This window comes from Cherax quadricarinatus, chromosome 40 (assembly GCF_038502225.1).
Source record: "Cherax quadricarinatus isolate ZL_2023a chromosome 40, ASM3850222v1, whole genome shotgun sequence".
Taxonomy (NCBI): domain Eukaryota; kingdom Metazoa; phylum Arthropoda; class Malacostraca; order Decapoda; family Parastacidae; genus Cherax; species Cherax quadricarinatus.
In genome coordinates this window covers 28454387-28476494 of record NC_091331.1, presented here as the reverse complement: position 1 = coordinate 28476494, position 22108 = coordinate 28454387, and the positions used below count along the sequence as shown (strand labels likewise).

General features: G+C 44.2%; 1 protein-coding gene across 1 annotated transcript in view; it reads right to left on the bottom strand.

The window, feature by feature from the left end:
- LOC128687131 (uncharacterized) overlaps positions 1–22108 on the bottom strand; it is a 284886-nt gene that overhangs the window by 246979 nt on the left and 15799 nt on the right. Inside the window, exon 2 of the mRNA XM_070092803.1 lies at positions 15205–15303. Within this exon, the coding sequence (XP_069948904.1) occupies positions 15205–15292 (88 nt within the window). The 5' untranslated portion in view covers positions 15293–15303. The remainder of the gene's footprint in view (positions 1–15204; positions 15304–22108) is intronic.

Sequence of the window (22108 nt, the reverse complement as noted above, 5' to 3'; positions counted from 1 at the left end):
GTACATAGTGTACATATTGCTGTTATAAATTGGTGAAGGATAATATAAGTCTAAACTTTTTCTACTGTGTTTATTTGCTCCCATTACACCCGGGGTAACAGGCCATTTGGAATCCTGGGTTGTAATAGTGGTGATGGTGGTGGTGGTTGGCGTGGTGATGATGGTGGTGGTGGTTGGCGTTGTGATGACGGTGGTGGTGGTGGTTGGCGTGATGATGGTGGTGGTGGTGGTTGGCGTGGTGATGATGGTGGTGGTGGTGGTTGGCGTGGTGATGATGGTGGTGGTGGTTGGCGTGGTGATGATGGTGGTGGTGGTTGGCGTGGTAATGATGGTGGTGGGTGGCGTGGTGATGATGGTGGTGGTGGTTGGCGTGGTGATGATGGTGGTAGTGGTGGTTGGCGTGGTGATGATGGTGGTGGTGGTGGTTGGCGTGGTGATAATGGTGGTGGTGGTTGGCGTGGTGATGATGGTGGTGGTGGTTGGCGTGATGATGGTGTTGGTGGTGGTTGGCGTGGTGATGATGGTGGTGGTGGTGGTTGGCGTGGTGATGGTGGTGGTGGTGGTGGTGGTTGGCGTGGTGATGATGGTGGTGGTGGTGGTTGGCGTGGTGATGATGGTGGTGGTGGTTGGCGTGGTGATGATGGTGGTGGTGGTTGTCGTGGTGATGATGGTGGTGGTTGGCGTGGTGATGATGGTGGTGGTGGTGATGGTGGTGGTTGGCGTGGTGATAATGGTGGTGGTGGTGGTGGTTGGCGTGGTGATGATGGTGGTGGTGATGGTTGGCGTGGTGATGATGGTGGTGGTGGTTGGCGTGGTGATGATGGTGGTGGTGGTTGGCGTGGTGATGATGGTGGTGGTGGTGGTGGTTGGCGTGATGATGGTGGTGGTGGTGGTTGGCGTGGTGATGATGGTGGTGGTGGTGGTTGGCGTGGTGATGATGGTGGTGGTTGGCGTGGTGATGATGGTGGTGGTTGGCGTGGTGATGATGGTGGTGGTGGTGATGGTGGTGGTTGGCGTGGTGATAATGGTGGTGGTGGTGGTGGTTGGCGTGGTGATGATGGTGGTGGTGATGGTTGGCGTGGTGATGATGGTTGTGGTGGTTGGCGTGATGATGGTGGTGGTGGTTGGCGTGGTGATGATGATGGTGGTGGTGGTGGTGGTTGGCGTGATGATGGTGGTGGTGGTGGTTGGCGTGGTGATGATGGTGGTGGTGGTGGTGGTTGGCGTGGTTATGATGGTGGTGGTGGTGGTGGTTGGCGTGGTGATGATGGTGGTGGTGGTGGTTGGCGTGGTGATGATGGTGGTGGTGGTTGGCGTGGTGATGATGGTGGTGGTGGTGGTGGTTGGCGTGGTGATGATGGTGGTGGTGGTGGTTGGCGTGGTGATGATGGTGGTGGTGGTTGGCGTGGTGATGATGGTGGTGGTTGGCGTGGTGATGATGATGGTGGTTGGCGTGGTGATGATGGTGGTGGTGGTGATGGTGGTGGTTGGCGTGGTGATGATGGTGGTGGTGGTGGTGGTTGGCGTGGTGATGATGGTGGTTGTGGTGATGGTGGTGGTTGGCGTGGTGATGATGGTGGTGGTGGTGATGGTGGTGGTTGGCGTGGTGATGATGGTGGTGGTGGTGATGGTGGTGGTTGGCGTGGTGATGATGGTGGTGGTTGGCGTGGTGATGATGGTGATGGTGGTGGTGGTGCTTGGCATGGTGATGGTGGTGGTGGTGATGGTGGTGGTTGGCGTGGTGAAGGTGGTGGTTGGTGTGGTGATGATTATGGTGGTGGTTGGCGTGGTGATGATGGGTGGTGATTGTGGTTGTTGGCGTGGTGATGATGGTGGTGATGGTGATGGTGGTGGTTGGCGTGGTGATGATGGTGGTGATGGTGGTGGTTGGTGTGGTGATGATGGTGGTGGTTGGCGTGGTGATGATGGTGGTGATTGGCCTGGTGATGATAGTGGTGGTGATGGTGGTGGTTGGCGTGGTAATGATAGTGGTGGTTGGTGTGATGATGATGGTGGTGGTGGTGGGCGTGGTGATGATGGTGGTGGTTGCCGTGGTGATGATGCGTGGTGGTGGTGGTGGTGGTGGTTGGCGTGGTATGATGGTGGTGGTGATGGTGGTGGTTGGCGTGATGATGATGGTGATTGGTGTGGTGATGATAGTGGTGGTGATGGTGGTGGTTGGCGTGGTAATGATGGTGGTGGTTGGTGTGGTGATGATGGTGGTGGTTGGCGTGGTGATGATGGTGGTGATTGGCCTGGTGATGATAGTGGTGGTGATGGTGGTGGTTGGCGTGATGATGATGGTGGTTGGTGTGGTGATGATAGTGGTGGTGATGGTGGTGGTTGGCGTGGTAATGATGGTGGTGGTTGGTGTGGTGATGATGGTGGTGGTGGTGGGCGTGGTGATGATAGTGGTGGTTGCCGTGGTGATGATGCGTGGTGGTGGTGGTTGGCGTGGTATGATGGTGGTGGTGATGGTGGTGGTTGGCGTGGTGATGATGGTGGTGGTGATGGTGGTGGTTGGTGTGGTGATGATGGTGGTGCTGATGGTGGTGGTTGACGTGGTGATGATGGTGGGGGTGATGGTGGTGATTGGCGTGGCGATGATGGGTGGTGATGGTGGTGGTTGGTGTGGTGATAATAGTGGTGATGGTGGTGGTTAGTGTGTTGATGATGGTGGTGGTGGTGATGATGGTGGTTGGCGTGGCGATGATGGGTGGTGATGGTGGTGGTTGGCGTGGCGATGATGGGTGGTGATGGTGATGGTTGGCGTAATGATGATGGATGGTGGTGATGGTGGGTGGTGTTGGTTTTCGTGGTGATGATGGGTGCTGGTGGTGGATGGGGTAGTGAAGATGGGTGGTGGTAGTGGTGATGGTGGGTGGTGGTGGTGGTGACTGGCGTGGTGATGGTGGGTTGTTGTGGCGATGGTGGTGGAAGTGCTTGGCGTAATGATTGTGGGTGTTGGTGGTAGGCGTGGTGATAGTGAGTGGTGGTGGTGGTTAGCGTGGTGATGATGGTTGGTGTGGTGGTGGTTGACGTAATGGTGGTGATACTGGTGGTGCTGATGATGGTGGGTGGTGGTGGAGGTGGTTGGCGCGATGGTGGTGGTGATGTTGGTGGCGGTGATGTTGGTGGTGGTGATGATGGTGGATGGTGGTGGTGATGATGGTGGGTGGTGGTGGAGGTGGTTGGCGTGGTGATGGTGGGTAGTGGTGATGGTGGGTGGTAGTGTTGGTGGTGGGTGGTGGTGGTTGGTGTGGTGATGATGGGTGATGGTGGTAGTGGTGGAAGTGGTTGGCGGTAATGGTGGTGATAGTGAGTAGTGGTGGTGGTGATGGTGGGTGGTGGTGGTAGTGGTGGAAGTGGTTGGCGGTAATGGTGGTGATAGTGAGTAGTGGTGGTGGTGATGGTGGGTGGTGGTGGTAGTGGTGGAAGTGGTTGGCGGTAATGGTGGTGATAGTGAGTAGTGGTGGTGGTGGTAGTGGTGGAAGTGGTTGGCGGTAATGGTGGTGATAGTGAGTAGTGGTGGTGGTGGTAGTGGTGGAAGTGGTTGGCGGTAATGGTGGTGATAGTGAGTAGTGGTGGTGGTGGTAGTGGTGGAAGTGGTTGGCGGTAATGGTGGTGATAGTGAGTAGTGGTGGTGGTGGTAGTGGTGGAAGTGGTTGGCGGTAATGGTGGTGATAGTGATTAGTGGTGGTGGTGATGGTCAAAAATAAACAGAGGGCTTCTAACACAAGGCTAATTAGCGCTCTAAGGAAGAAAAAATTTCCCACTGCCACGCATACTAACCTCTCAGTCACAAGCTATAAGTATACCACCCACCCACATACCCACCCACCCACATACCCACCCACCTAAGGGAACACCGTTTAAATAAACACAGACAAAATAAAAAGAACAACGTTTCAATGGACCATAATACATAGTATGAGTCAGGAAGGTCAACTAAGAGACGTTAAACTCAGAGCCTCAAGTTCATTAAGATCTGGGCAAGCACATTAGTGATTATAACAGATGCTTGGTATAGGCAAAGCAGCGAGCAGAGCCAGCTGCTGCACACCACACGCTGCACAGGAAGGAGCACCTACAAGCAGGTCTCCACGGGACAGGTACGTGTGTGTCCAGATGTCCAGATTCCGCCTACAGTCTCGTAATGTTGAGTCTTGTGGATAGAGTACTGAACACCTTACGTCTCAGTGAAGCCTGTGTTGTTGGGGGAGATACTAGTGCTAGTGGAGGTGGGGGTAGTGCTAGTGGGGGTGGGGGTAGTGATAGTGGTAGTGGTGGTAGTGGTAGTGGTGGTAGTGGTAGTGGTGGTAGTGGTAGTGGTGGTAGTGATAGTGGTAGTGGTGGTAGTGGTGGTAGTGGTGGTAGTGGTGGTAGTGATAGTGGTGGTAGTGGTAGTGGTGGTAGTGGTAGTGGTGGTAGTGATAGTGGTAGTGGTGGTAGTGATAGTGGGGGTAATAGCTACTTCTAGTCACAGTGTTAACCCTGTGATATTCACACCACACAAAGTTCCCCAGATGTCCGTGTGAGCCGCTAGGCACCAACCTGAGGGTCACTTTTTCCACAGAGGAGGTGACCAGAAGTCCAAATATGCTGTTGTCTTAACCTTAAATAAATACCAGTGCACAGTATGCCTAGTGGTATACACATCAACACTAGATAACACCTGTGGAAAATTGCATTTATCTGAATGTAACTAATTATGTACATGACAGTTAATGATAACAAAGATAATTATTATTTATCAATGTTACATAGACAAGTAGGAATTTGGGACACCTAGGTCGCAAAAAATGTCCCCCTTTGATACCTACCACTGTCATATCCACAAGTTGCTCTGGACCTATTAATTAAATGAAATATACATACACCAGGAATACTGGTAAATATATAAATTTGTGGACTGTATATTAAAAATAATAAATGGTTATATATATACACAATTACATAACAGAAGGAAAATATATCTTAATATCACTCACCAATTTGACTGGAGATTAATGTGTATCATACTCAGAAAACCTCACTAACTAAATCTATGAAAATAATGCTGGCCAGAATTACACAAATCTAGAGAGCTTATCTGAGGTTCCTGGAGCTGTCTTGTCCAGTCGTCTGATATCTCAAGTTATGCAGGAATGCACATCCACCAATTTCGCCTCCTATTTGAGAGGTGTCAACACAATTTTAACCTCTAGAACACGAAAAATTCTTCCCATTACACCAACGTTGTATCCAATTCAAAACCAAGATGGCGAGTCTCGTCTGCGCAGACGCAGGCTTTCCGTTTTCTATGACATAAATATTATTAAATACAGTATGGCCATCTATTTACATACAAATACTGAATTTCTGGAAAATATATACAGTATTTTCCACAACACCTATGGGTATACACATCTGTATTGATAAAGCCACTCGATGGCGAAACGTCTACAATAAAGATAACCAGATGTTGCACATGTGTCTTAACTTTCATCTTGTCGGTATTGTATACTTTTGTTGCACAACATATAGTGGTATACACATCAACACTGGATAACACCTCTAACATTACTGAATATTATCCATCTTCTACTGAGGTAAACGTGCTGTGTGTGTTCTGACCTAACTCAAGTAAGTTCACTCAAAACCTGAAGTAAACTTGCAGTTAGAATATCGGAAGTTAAAATTACAGAAAAAACTATAAATTTCAGACGTTGTTTAATAAAAAAAAAATCAATCATATTGCACAATCGCGAAACTGACGTATGAGGAAGCTGGTCAAGTATCACCAGCTCACCAGAAGTTCTCAAAATATGTGAGAATTTTGAAAAAATGTATGACAAGTATGTATTTCCTCAGGCAATATTTAATACAACACCACCAAACTGATGATATGACTGACTTGATGGAGATAAATGGTATAAAATACCGACACGATAGAAAAAAAAAGACACAAATGGAGTATAATTCGATCCTTTATTGAGCGAAAACTTAGTCAATAAAGACTAAATTTTTCTGTAGCTAAATATTTTTTCGTGTCGGGTTAATTCTCGCTGGAGCTTCGAAATCATCATTCTGGAATTAGTCGGAAACACACATTTGTACCACAGCAGCAAATGTATTGCTGTCCAGAGCATGAATGGATGGGAAGCGAACATGGAACTCCGTATGTGTGAATCCTGCGTTGTACCAAGAGGCTGTGTTGATTACAATAGCTATACAACGAGGTTGTGTTGATTACAATAACTGTACCAAGAGGCTGTGTTGATTACAATAGCTATACAACGAGGCTGTGTTGATTACAATAACTGTACCACGAGGCTGTGTTGATTACAATAACTGTACCACGAGGCTGTGTTGATTACAATAACTGTACCACGAGGCTGTATTGATTACACTAGCTGTACCAAGAGGCTGTGTTGATTACAATAGCTATACCACGAGGCTGTGTTAATTACAATAACTGTATCACGAGGCTGTGTTGATTACAGTAACTACCACGAGGCTGTGTTGATTACAATATCTGTACCACGAGGCTGTGTTAATTGCAATAATTGTACCACGAGGCTGTATGGATTGCAATAGCTATACTACCAGGCTGTGCTGATTACAATAACTGTACCAAGAGGCTGTGTTGATTACAATAGCTACACAACGAGGCTGTGTTAATTACAATAATTGTACCACGAGGCTGTGTTGATTACAATAGCTATACAACGAGGCTGTGTTGATTACAATAACTGTACCACGAGGCTGTGTTGATTACAATAACTGTACCACGAGGCTGTGTTGATTACAATAATTGTACCACGAGGCTGTGTTGATTACAATTGCTGTACCACGAGGCTGTGTTGATTACAATAACTGTACCACGTGGCTGTGTTGATTACAATTGCTGTACCACGAGGCTGTGTTGATTACAATAACTGTACCACGAGGCTGTGTTGATTACAATTGCTGTACCACGAGGCTGTGTTGATTACAATAACTGTACCACGTGGCTGTGTTGATTACAATTGCTGTACCACGAGGCTGTGTTGATTACAATAACTGTACCACGTGGCTGTGTTGATTACAATTGCTGTACCACGAGGCTGTCTTGATTACAATAGGAAGGTAACACCTTATTGAGGTAGTTAACACACATCACTGTTTACAACATCACCTGCAGGTTTTAATAGCTACCTTCCCACATCAACAAGAAAAAAAAAGATAGATCAAGCTCTTGTCCCTTAAATGCCGTTAGAAATAATTCTGAGGGAAATTTGTAGGAGGGAGGGAGGGAGGGAGGGAGGGAGGGAGGGAGGGAGGGAGGGAGGGAGGGGAGGGAGGGAACGGTATCATGGGCGGTACCATAACAATATCGATAACAGTTACACCAGTACATGATGTGTGAGGTGACTTACAAGGTCAGGTGGAAATATCAGAAGCAAAGGACAAGTAGAAATGCGTGTGTGTGTGTGTGTGTGTGTGTGTGTGTGTGTGTGTGTGTGTGTGTGTGTACTCACCTAACTCTGGTTGCAGGGGCCGAGTCATAGCTCCTGGCCCCCGCCTCTTCACTGGTCCCTACTAGGTTACTCACTCCCTGCTCCGGGAGTTTTATCATACCTCTTCCTAAAGCTATGTATGGATCCTCTCTCCACATCTTCACTTTCCAGACTTCCACTTCATGACAACTCTGTGACTTAAGAAACACTTCCTAATATCTCTGTGACTCATATGAGCCTTCAACTTCCAATTGTGACCCCTTGTCGCTGTGTCCCATCTCTGGAACATGTCCACCTTGTCGATTCGATGAGAGGGCCATGATGACCATGCTGGTCATGACAGTAGACATGAGAGGGCCATGATGACCATGCTGGTCATGACAGTAGACATGAGAGGGCCATGATGACCATGCCGGTCATGACAGTAGACATGAGAGGGCCATGATGACCATGCTGGTGATGATAGCAGACATGAGAGGGCCATGATGACCATGCTGGTCATGACAGTAGACATGAGAGGGCCATGATGACCATGCTAGTCATGACAGTAGACATGAGAGGGCCATGATGACCATGCTGATCATGACAGTAGACATGAGAGGGCCATGATGACCATGTTGGTCATGACAGTAGACATGAGAGGGCCATGATGACCATGCCGGTCATGACAGTAGACATGAGAGGGCCATGATGACCATGCTGGTGATGATAGTAGACATGAGAGGGCCATGATGACCATGCTGGTCATGACAGTAGACATGAGAGGGCCATGATGACCATGCCGGTCATGACAGTAGACATGAGAGGGCCATGATGACCATGCTGGTGATGATAGTAGACATGAGAGGGCCATGATGACCATGCTGGTCATGACAGTAGACATGAGAGGGCCATGATGACCATGCTAGTCATGACAGTAGACATGAGAGGGCCATGATGACCATGCTGATCATGACAGTAGACATGAGAGGACCATGATGGCCGTGTTAATCATGACAGTAGACATGAGAGGACCATGATGACCATGCTGGTCATGACAGTAGATATGAGAGGGCCATGATGACCATGCTGAACATGACAGTAGACATGAGAGGACCATGATGACCATGCTGGTCATGACAGTAGACATGAGAGGACCAAGATGACCATGCTGGTCATGACAGTAGACATGAGAGGACCATGATGACCATGCTGGTCATGACAGTAGACATGAGAGGGCCATGATGACCATGCTAGTCATGACAGTAGACATGAGAGGGCCATGATGACCATGCTGATCATGACAGTAGACATGAGAGGACCATGATGGCCGTGTTAATCATGACAGTAGACATGAGAGGACCATGATGACCATGCTGGTCATGACAGTAGATATGAGAGGGCCATGATGACCATGCTGAACATGACAGTAGACATGAGAGGACCATGATGACCATGCTGGTCATGACAGTAGACATGAGAGGACCAAGATGACCATGCTGGTCATGACAGTAGACATGAGAGGACCATGATGACCGTGCTGGTCATGACAGTAGACATGAGAGGACCATGATGACCGTGCTGGTCATGACAGTAGACATGAGAGGACCATGATGACCGTGCTGGTCATGACAGTAGACATGAGAGGACCATGATGACCATGCTGGTCATGACAGTAGACATGAGAGGACCATGATGACCGTGCTGGTCATGACAGTAGACATGAGAGGACCATGATGACCGTGCTGGTCATGACAGTAGACATGAGAGGACCATGATGACCATGCTGGTCATGACAGTAGACATGAGAGGATCATGATGACCGTGCTGGTCATGACAGTAGACATGAGAGGACCATGATGACCATGCTGGCCATGACAGTAGACATGAGAGGACCATGATGACCGTGCTGGTCATGACAGTAGACATGAGAGGACCATGATGACCGTGCTGGTCATGACAGTAGACATGAGAGGACCATGATGATCATGCTGGTCATGACAGTAGAAATAAGAGACCATGATGACCGTGCTGGTCATGACAGTAGACATGAGAGGACCATGATGATCATGCTGGTCATGACAGTAGACATGAGAGACCATGATGATCATGCTGGTCATGACAGTAGACATAAGAGGACCATGATGACCGTGCTGGTCATGACAGTAGACATGAGAGGACCATGATGACCGTGCTGGTCATGACAGTAGACATGGGAGGACCATGATGACCGTGCTGGTCATGACCGTAGACATGAGAGGACCATGATGACCATGCTGGTCATGACAGTAGACATGAGAGGACCATGATGACCGTGCTGGTTATGACAGTAGACATGAGAGGACCATGATGACCATGCTGGTTATGACAGTAGACATGAGAGGACCATGATGACCGTGCTGGTCATGACAGTAGACATGAGAGGACCATGATGACCGTGCTGGTCATGACAGTAGACATGAGAGGACCATGATGACCGTGCTGGTCATGACAGTAGACATGAGAGGACCATGATGACCGTGCTGGTCATGACAGTAGACATGAGAGGGCCATGATGACCGTGCTGGTTATGACAGTAGACATGAGAGGACCATGATGACCGTGCTGGTCATGACAGTAGACATGAGAGGACCATGATGACCGTGCTGGTCATGACAGTAGACATGAGAGGACCATGATGACCGTGCTGGTCATGACAGTAGACATGAGAGGACCATGATGACCGTGCTGGTCATGACAGTAGACATGAGAGGACCATGATGACCGTGCTGGTCATGACAGTAGACATGAGAGGACCATGATGACCGTGCTGGTCATGACAGTAGACATAAGAGGGCCATGATGACCATGCTGGTCATGACAGTAGACATGAGAGGACCATGATGACCGTGCTGGTCATGACAGTAGACATGAGAGGACCATGATGACCGTGCTAGTCATGACAGTAGACATGAGAGACCATGATGACCATGCTGGTCATGACAGTAGACATGAGAGGACCATGATGACCGTGCTGGTCATGACAGTAGACATGAGAGGACCATGATGACCGTGCTGGTCATGACAGTAGACATGAGAGGACCATGATGACCATGCTGGCCATGACAGTAGACATGAGAGGACCATGATGACCGTGCTGGTCATGACAGTAGACATGAGAGGACCATGATGACCGTGCTGGTCATGACAGTAGACATGAGAGGACCATGATGGCCATGCTGGTCATGGCAGTAGACATGAGAAACACTGATGGCCATGCTGGTCATGACAGTAGACATGAGAAACCATGATGGCCATGCTGGTCATGACAGTAGACATGAGAGACCATGATGACCGTGCTGGTCATGGTTGTACTAAGGTACAATATATGGATGGAGTTTCTTTATTGGTAAAATACCACAGCACACACACTGGCTTCTTTACACACTATATCCTCCACCACAGCACTACCATGGTCATGGTAACATTGCACTACCATGGTCATGGTAACATTGCACTACCATGGTCATGGTAACATTGCACTACCATGGTCATGGTAACATTGCACTACCATGGTCATGGTAACATTGCACTACCATGGTCATGGTAACATTGCACTACCATGGTCATGGTAACATTGCACTACCAAGGTCATGGTAACATTGCACTACCATGGTCATGGTAACATTGCACTACCATGGTCATGGTAACATTGCACTACCATGGTCATGGTAACATTGCACTACCATGGTCATGGTAACATTGCACTACCATGGTCATGGTAACATTGCACTACCATGGTCATGGTAACATTGCACTACCATGGTCATGGTAACATTGCACTACCATGGTCATGGTAACATTGCACTACCATGGTCATGGTAACATTGCACTACCATGGTCATGGTAACATTGCACTACCATGGTCATGGTAACATTGCACTACCATGGTCATGGTAACATTGCACTACCATGGTCATGGTAACATTGCACTACCTTGGTCATGGTAACATTGCACTACCATGGTCATGGTAACATTGCACTACCATGGTCATGGTAACATTGCACTACCATGGTCATGGTAACATTGCACTACCATGATCATGGTAACATTGCAATACCATGGTCATGGTAACATTGCACTACCATGATCATGGTAACATTGAGATAATGTAATATTCAGTATATTTTTTAATGTTCTGGAGATGAATGAATATAAACATTATATTTAAGATAAGTTACAAGTTTATTGATAACACTGACACAGCTGTGACTCGACCCCTGCAACCACAATTAGGTGAGTACAGTCTTCCTAGTGCATGACGTCACTACTACCCTGTGTGTAACTCAGACATTTATCGGTCCATCACAACTACTCAAGTATTTTCTCTTATTTTAACAGCCTTAGATATATGGTCATGGACATATGGTGTATCTGCCCTGGGGTATATGGTAGTTGGTTGTTAGAGAGCAACCACCCAGGGAGGTACTACCGCACTGCCACACAAGTAGGAAAACGGAAGCCTGCAATTGTTTTACACTATGGCAGGATTGCTGGTGTCTCTTCTTTTTGTCTCATAAATATAAGAACATGAGAAAGGAGGAACACTGCAGCAGGCCTGTTGGCCCATACTAGGCAATTCCTTCGCAATACATCCCACTAACAGAATATTTGCCCAACCCAATTTTCAATTCTACCCAAGCAATACGCTTTGATAATTCTATTAACTTATGTGCAAGTCCCACTCAGATCCAACCCCTCTCACTCATGTATTTATCCAACCTAAATTTGAAACTACCCAAGGTCTTAGCCTCAATAACCCTACTAGGCAGACTGTTCCACTCATCAACTACCCTATTTTCAAACCAATACTTTCCTATATATTTTCTAAATCTAAACTTGTCTAATTTTAATCCATTATTGCGGGTTCTCTCTTGGAGAGATATCCTCAAGACCTTACTAATATCCCCTTTATTAATACCCATCTTCCACTTATACACTTCGATCATGTCTCCTCTCATTCTTCGTCTTACAAGTGAATGTAATTTAAGGGACTTTAATCTTTCTTCATAAGGAAGATTTCTAATGCTATGTATTAATTTAGTCATTCTACGCTGAATGTTTTCTAACGAATTTATGTCCATTCTGTAATATGGAGACCAGAACTGAGCTGCATAATCTAGGTGAGGCCTTACTAATGATGTATAAAGCTGTAATATAACCTCTGAACTTCTGTTGCTTACACTTCTGTTTAAACCTAATTCACACCGTACATGCAGTAGTATGTCTATGTGGATGTGTATGCACACTCATCTAAGTTTCCTTCTAAGCTTTTAATAGCTTTTGTCCTTGTATCGTTTCTTTTTATTATGAGACCTTTACCCACTCTGCCTGAGGCATCCCAGCGAGTGAGCACGTCTCCTGTGTATCCCAGTGCTTAACAGGATAGGGAATAGCATATGGAGGTACAAATAAAAATGGGAACTATGGCTATAGTTTACTTAATAACATAAAAGGGCTAGAATACTACATATACTGATGGACATTTACATAATATAACAATTGACCAATGAGACTTATTACCAGGGGGAAGGGTAGATGTTATCAGTAACACGGACTAGTACTCACTCTTAATTCACCGACCAGCTGACCCGAGATTCCCAATGCGTGGTCCACTACACACGCGGCTGTCCAGAGCTCTCGCTCCCCGGACCTGTCACCAACAACCCCCTTGCTCAGCTGTTCCCTGGGCTTATATGATATTCCAAGCACCCCCCCCCCCCCCACAATGAGGTGTGCGCACGTGGTGTTGATCTGACGCCGAGGTTTGACGCCGTCCAGAACAAAAGACCTCAGTCTTAAGCCGAAAAGGCGTGGCTGACAGACGTTTGCCAAGGCAAGGTGTGACCATATAATTGGTTAAATTAGGTCTCCCCAGAGACCTCACAAGTCTAGCTGAGCTACATCACATCATCTCCATGGGCGAGTGGAGAAGAATTCCTCTTCCGTCAGCCATGCGTGTTATAAAATGCAACTAAAATGCCGGCAGTAAGAAGCTAGATGGGGAGATGGCAGAACTGGCAAGATGAAGGGAATATAATGAGGAGTTGGCAAGGTAAAGGGAATATAATGAGGAGTTGTTTAATGTTGATGAAGAAAGGAAAGTAGTGATTTCATGCATGAGCCAGGGAGGTATAACATCTAGTAGGAGTGAGGAAGAGCCAGGTGTAAGTGTGGAGAAGTGTATGAGACTGTGGGTAGACTGAAAGGAGGGTAAAGCAGATTGGATAGGTGGAATCAAGACAAAAATGATTAGGGCAGGTGAAGAAGTAGTTTTGGAGTGGTTGGTGTATTTGTTCAGTATATGCATGGAAGGGGGGAAGGGTAATAAAGGAGTAGCAGAGAACGTGCATAGTTTGCCTAAAGGAAAAGGGGGATAAAAGAGCGAGTAAGAATTATAAGAGAATAAATCTGTTGAGTATACCAGGTTAAGTGTATGGTAGAGTTATTGAAAGAATTAAGGACAAGATAAAGAGAAGGTTTTCAGAGGAACAAGAGGTTTTTAGGAAAGGTAGGGATATAGAGACCATGTGTTTACATTATAATACATAAGTAAACAATTCTTAGATTAAGACAAGGAACTTCTTTGTTGCATTTATGGAATTAGAGAAGGTATATGATACAGTGAATAGAGAAGCATTGTAACAGATACTGCAACTGTATGGAATAGGTGGAAGGTTGATAAACACAGATAAGAGTTTGTATGCAGATAGTGAGGCTCAGGTCAGGGTATGTAGGAAAGAGGGGGATTATTTTCCATTCAAATTAGACCTTAGACATGGATGTGTAATGTCACTAAGATTAATATATTTACAGATGAGTTGTAAAAGAAGTGAACTCTAGGGTGTTGGGGAGAGGTGTGGGATAAAGGACGACACATCTGATACACAGTGGGAGTTGTCACAATTATTTTTTGCCGATGGCTTAATTCTTTTGGGAGATTCTGTAGAGAAATTGCAAAGGTTGGTGGACGAATTTAGGGACCTTCTTTGCACTATTTTTAGGTCACAACTGAGCAAGAAAATAGCAGAGAAGATCTGTTTCCTTGTCTTCTTTTGAATTTCTTGTTCAGTTGTGACCTGTCAATAATGCACGACACAACAAAACGTTGTCATAAGTTTGGTCTGGTAAGTATAAGTTACTTGTGTATGTTCAACTGTCCAACCATCACGATAATTTATTGCATTGTTGTGGTAATACAAGAAGCCACCGACGGCAGACTCATGTGTACTGAAGACATCTTCAAGCATCACAGAGTGAAACAAACCATACCACGGTAGGGGTATGTTAATACCCCAGAGCAGGATTGAAGTCACTTGTACCTGTAGAGAAGCATGAGTAGGGTAGTTAGACCTCGCATGATGTACACAGGTCGCAGTGATGAATCATACAGTAGCATGAGTACGGTGGTCAGATCTCGCATGATGTACACAGGTCACAGTGATGAATCATACAGTAGCATGAGTACGGTGGTCAGATCTCGCATGATGTACACAGGTCGCAGTGATGAATCATACAGTAGCATGAGTACGGTGGTCAGACCTTGCATGATGTACACTGGTGACATGACACATCATGACATGACAGGGAACGAACAATATACAAGAGGACAGACAAGCTTAGTCAGACACAGCCTCTCACACTCCAGCCTGGCTATAATAAAATATAATGAGAATAATTGTAGGAAAGAATGAGAACACAGACCTGTGAAGGTGGAGGAGGTGGAGGGAAGCGGTGGCGCTGTGGGTGATCCACCAGGTGAGCTGAGTGTTCCTTGCTGCTGTGGCGCCATCACTCACGCTCCTGTGTGGGAGATACTCATCTTGGTTACTCATTCTCCTGGGTGTGAGACACATATAACTCACTCTCCTGTGCGTGAGAGATATCTAGCTTACTCATTCACTCTCCTGTGTGAGAGGTACTCATCTTAGTCACTCTCTGCCGTAAGACACTCATTGTACTCTAACATTCACACCACAGTAACTACACCAGACACTCAGCGTTCACAATGAAATTCCTCATTTTCAGTTCTTCATCACGCCTAAAATACTTCAGAATTATGCTCCTAAATATATCAAAAAAATTCAAACAATGTGTAAATTATAGCAGAACTATGTAAATGATAGTAGATCTGTGTAAATGATAGATCTGCGTCAGTGATAGTAGTACTGTAAGATAAGATAAGATAAGATAAGATAAGATTTCGTTCGGATTTTTAACCCCGGAGGGTTAGCCACCCAGGATAACCCAAGAAAGTCAGTGCGTCATCGAGGACTGTCTAACTTATTTCTATTGGGGTCCTTAATCTTGTCCCCCAGGATGCGACCCACACCAGTCGACTAACACCCAGGTACCTATTTGTTGCTAGGTGAACAGGACAACAGGTGTAAGGAAACGTGTCGAAATGTTTCCACCCGCCGGGAATCGAACCCGGGCCCTCCGTGTGTGAAGCGGGAGCTTTAGCCACCAGGCTGTAAATGATAGCGGATCTGTGTAAATGATAGTAGATCTGTGTAACTGCTAGTAAACTGTGTAAATGACAATAGAACTGTGTAAATAATAGATTTTTAAATAAATAATAGATTGTGTAAATGGTAGTAGAACTGTATAAATAAAAGAACTGCATAAATAGCAGTGGGACGACTGTGTAAATGATAAAACTATGTAAATAATGCCAGAACTATGTAAATAATAGTAAAACTATGTATATGATGGTAGAACTATGTAAATTATAATAGAATTGCATAAATTATAGAAATGTGTAAATGATACTAGAACTGTGAAAATGATAGTAGATCTGTGTAAATGACAGTAAGCAATCGAGAATTGCGATACATTTGTAAAAACAGCAATGACTCTTGAAACCCCCGAGTCATCTTCCAATGTTTATAACTACCAGTCATCTTCCAGTAGTTATAACACACTACTAATCCTCTTCATAGTAGTTATAACACACTACCAGTCATCTTCCAGTGTTATAACACTACCTATCCTCTTCCTAGTAGTTATAACACACTACCAGTCACCTTCCAGTGTTATAACACACTACCAGTCACCTTCCAGTGTTATAACACACTACCAGTCACCTTACAGTGTTATAACACACTACCAGTCACCTTCCAGTGTTATAACACACTACCAGTCACCTTCCAGTGTTATAACACACTACCAGTCACCTTCCAGTGTTATAACACACTACCAGTCACCTTGCAGTGTTATAACACACTACCAGTCACCTTACAGTGTTATAACACACTACCAGTCACCTTCCAGTGTTATAACACACTACCAGTCACCTTGCAGTGTTATAACACACTACCAGTCACCTTCCAGTGTTATAACACACTACCAGTCACCTTCCAGTGTTATAACACACTACCAGTCACCTTCCAGTGTTATAACACACTACCAGTCACCTTCCAGTGTTATAACACACTACCAGTCACCTTCCAGTGTTATAACACACTACCAGTCACCTTACAGTGTTATAACACACTACCAGTCACCTTCCAGTGTTATAACACACTACCAGTCACCTTGCAGTGTTATAACACACTACCAGTCACCTTCCAGTGTTATAACACACTACCAGTCACCTTCCAGTGTTATAACACACTACCAGTCACCTTCCAGTGTTATAACACACTACCAGTCACCTTCCAGTGTTATAACACACTACCAGTCACCTTCCAGTGTTATAACACACTACCAGTCACCTTCCAGTGTTATAACACACTACCAGTCACCTTCCAGTGTTATAACACACTACCAGTCATCTTCCAGTAGATATAACACACACTACCAGTCATCTTCCAGTAGATATAACACATTTCCAGTTACTGTTTTATCAGATACAATGTTATACGTACATTTTTATTTAATATTAAATTGTTAATGCTACTTTCGTTAGAAACTGCACGAAAATGTCATATTTTGTGTTATTATTTGTTTTATATATTTAGATTTGTTATTAGGTAGGACTTTTATCACCACGCTTTCCATGGTGGCATATTCAAGGTTCTCACTGGCTGTTCGTCTTAGTTCACTTGCTTGCTAATTCTGGGGTGTATGTCAAGCTTGGAGTGGCCCTCACTCATGCATACAGCTGCCTCACCTCATGGATGCATAGATGCCTTCACTCATTTTATCTGGCTAGGCATGAATGAGGCATAGCATCTTTCCTCCCAACTTCAGCGAGAACTCTCTTCTCCTCTGCTTCCCTCATGTTGACTCTGTCTTGTGATCTCGTTGGTAATCCTGGTCATACTTCTTGTCCTGGATGGAACTATGTTCGCAGATAATTATTTACAATTAGGGATATTTTTTTTTTACATTTTGTGGTTCTATGTTGTGAGACACTTAATATGACTGAAGTCTGGAGTCTAACTCACTATCTATTATGAACACAGGTGTAGCCTTGTGGCCTGCACACCTGGATGTAGCAGAGAGTAAATACTTATATATTTCCTTTACCAAGCAGCAAGCAATAATATGCACAATACATACAGAGGATATATATAGATGGCAATTTGCAAGCAAGAGACAGGGTAAGAACCGCATTCAACCAAACTTGGAGGTAAGTCTGCCAATGTTGATTCACAAGTGTACCACATTGGTTCACAACTTTGGTGGGCTTCCTTTTCATTGGCTAATTAAACTAAGGTGCTAGTATAACAAGGGGATGGGGCCCACTCATTATATCCTTAGTATCTGGTTTGCTAGTCGGGAGGGCATGCCTATTCGGGTGTGCGTCATACGCCAAATACAATGTAACATACTCTTAGTATGCCACACTGGTAACCTCAACAGTGTTCAGAAATCTGTGTCGCCAGTACTTGCTCAGACTGACGTCTATATACCGCCTCAGAGTTTGGAAACAACTAAACTATTCAGTAATTTGGGAGTTTAGTATCTTTATTTTTTGGAGGACATGTTGATTATCCCCAGTTGGGCATCTTGTGTCTTATCTTCCTTGCATCCTGTTATGCTGCTTACACCAGTACTGTGCATACTGGTGTTTAAAGAACTGCTTGTTACATTGTTCTATTAATGTCAGAAGTTAGCTTAGTTAGAGACTTGTTGGTTTTTGTCAGTCACATTCTGTGCTGGGTCTGCCAAACACGACATAAATACATATTACTTATTCCTGTACTTATGAGTACACTTACATGCATAGTAATGTGCAAGTTATACACACACACACATACACATACATACATACATATATATATATATATATATATATATATATATATATATATATATATATATATATATATATATATATATATATATATATATATATAGTATATATATATATAGTATATAAATATATAAACAAACACTGATCTCTGGCTGAAGTAGACTCGAACCTACGAACCTTGGAACAAGGTACGCAGTTCTTTACCAATCTACCCACACTGGACCAATACCTTGGCGTCCAGCTTGCGCTAGACTTTGATCCAAGGCAGCCAGCTTTCAGGGAGAAGGCTTACAGCTTTTCATCTCATCCCCTGCATGCATCAGCCTTACTAGAGATTTTTAACAATGCAAGGAATTCCCAAGAGCAGGCGAAATATATGCGCAAGCTGGACTCCAAGGTATTGGTCCAGTGTGGGTAGATTGGTAAAGCACTGCATACCTTGTTCCAAGGTTCGTAGGTTCGAGTCTCCTTCAGCCAGAGATCAGTGTTTGTGTATATTTCGCCTGCTCTTGCGAATTCCTTGCACACACATGTGTATATATATATATATATATATATATATATATATATATATATATATATATATATATATATATATATATATATATATATATATATATATATATATATATATATATATATATATATATATATATATATATATATATATATATATATATATATATATATATATATATATATATATATATATATATATATATATATATATATATATATATATATATATGCAAGGAATATATATAGGGGCGGCAATGCGAAAGGTAACACTAATGCGGATAGTCTGTGGGTAGACACGTGTGCCAAGGAAATAGTTGGGGACAGCCAACCGGAAATCCCCTGCATGAGGAGCTCTCGCTGCTAAGAAGAGGGCTCCATCCTTCCTTGACACATTCTGAAGCACTGCTGTTCCAGTGTGACTGTAGTTGTTGAGGGATGGGGGTAGCGGGGGGAGCAGGTCTGGTTTCAGAGATTAGATTATCCCAGAGCCTGGCTCCGCTGCACTTTTAGTCATGAACTCCAACATTGTCCCTAAATTGTTAAAGAAGAATCGCTGCTACAAGTCCACTGGATGCAAGGCATGAGGACAGGAAAGCAGGTGGTGCAATCTGTGATGCCTTGCGGACACCAATACCTCCCAATCTGACTGGAAGTGTAGTAAGTAAGTAAGTAAATTTATTCAGGTATACACAAATACAGTTACATAGAATTATCATACATAGCAGCATATGTGTAGAGAACCTAGGATAACCCAAAAAAGTCAGACAGAGTGACTTATTTCTATTGAGTTCCACTGCCCATCTTATAGAGTAAGGTTGAGCAATTTCGTAAAAATATGTCTCAGGATACTGTCGTATTCATGCAGTATATGGTTATGGTTGAAGATTGAGACACTTATGCAGCATATGGGAATCTTTATTCAGGAAACGTTTCGCCACACAGTGGCTTCATCAGTCCAATACAAAGAGGAAGGCGTAAGGAGAGGAGGAGAATGAGGTAATCAGTCCCTCAACCTGGAGTCGATGTGTTCAGTCCATCAATCTTGTAGAATGTACAGCATAGGGCCGTAGACGTGGCTTATATACCATTCATCACAGTATATGGTTATCATACGAAGTTGCACATATCTTAGGAAATAAGTTAACCTGGGCACATTCAAATACTTTGTGAGAAGGTACAAGGTATCGTGGGTGTCAAGATTGCCAATTCGTTGTTCCATCTTCCTAAAATCGCTAACTTTCTTTTTGACAATTAAATCAATGGCATCAGTTCCCAGAGGTGCTTCATACAAGACTCTATTTGTGGGGGCAATAATTGACGCACCTGGAAGTCTTGATCTCACTGCATCGATCACTTGTTGACTTAGATAATTTCACAATTTGATAGATTTACTTATTTACTCATAATTATGTATAGAGATTGTGAAGCATACTAAGATTAGAGTTTACGTTTATTTAAATGCATATGTTGACCTTGCACTTCATTTTTTTTGGTTTACTAAAGTTCTCAAACATTAAGTAGTATATTATATTCTCTTAGTTTCAATAATATAAAATAACCTTAATTAAAAGAATTGTTTTAAGGATAACTGGTTCTGCTCCAGTTATATGAACGATAATAACTGCAGTCTGTTACAAACGAGAAAAACCTAGATGCTAGAAGGATATCGAGAGGTTAACCTTCGCAAGATAATATGTTATAATTTATAGCAGTGTAACAGTAGTCATCTTCCAGTAGTTATAACACACTACCAGTCATCTTCCAGTAGTTATAACACACTACCAGTCATCTTCCAGTAGTTATAACACACTACCAGTCATCTTCCAGTAGTTATAACACACTACCAGTCATCTTCCAGTAGTTATAACACACTACCAGTCATCTTCCAGTAGTTATAACACACTACCAGTCATCTTTCAGTAGTTATAACACACTACCAGTCATCTTCCAGTAGTTATAACACACTACCAGTCATCTTTCAGTAGCTGTAAAACACTACCAGTCATCTTCCAGTAGTTGTAATACACTACCCGTCACACAAATAACCCGGACATAGAAGAGAGGAGCTTACGACGACGTTTCGGTTCGACTTGGACCATTTACAGTCACACTAATGAGAAGTGGAGCAGGACGGGTATATATAGGCAGGAAGAGGTAGTGGTGGTGGTAGTAGTAGTAGTAGTAGTAGTAGTAGTAGTAGTAGTAGTAGTAGTAGTAGTAGTAGTAGTGGTAGTAGTAGTAGTAGTAGTAGTAGTAGTAGTAGTAGTAGCAGTAGTAGTAGTAGTAGTAGTAGTAGTAGTAGTAGTAGTAGTAGTAGTAGTAGTAGTAGTAGTAGTAGTAGTAGTAGTAGTAGCAGTAGTAGTAGTAGTAGTAGTAGTAGTAGTAGTAGTAGTAGTAGTAGTAGTAGTAGTAGTAGTAGTAGTAGTGGTAGTAGTGTGAGCTAAGGAGGAGGAGCCAGTCAAATATAAAGAAAGGGGAGCACTGCAAGGGAGCTAGGTGCCCACAGAGGGAGAGCAAGTGCACAGAGGTGGGAAGGGGAAGTGATGAAATAAATAATGAAGGAACAGAAACACGCGACAGAAGAAAGGGAAAGAGGGAGAAGAAAAAATGAGGAATCAGGTTAAGTCACGGGTGTTCTGAAGTTTGGAGCATTTTACAGTGTAGTGGGAGAGGAAGGCATCTGCATGGTAGGAAGAACAGTCTCGAAGTATTGGAATACTTCGAGACTGTTCTTCTTACTAACATCGATGTGCGACCTTCACTCTGGCTCCGCTATGTTGATGACATCTTTGCTCTGTGGCCTCATGACTCCAATCTCTTCCAACCTTTTCTTGAAGCTCTTAATAATCTTGCCCCTTCCATTAAGTTTGAAGCTGAATGGAAATC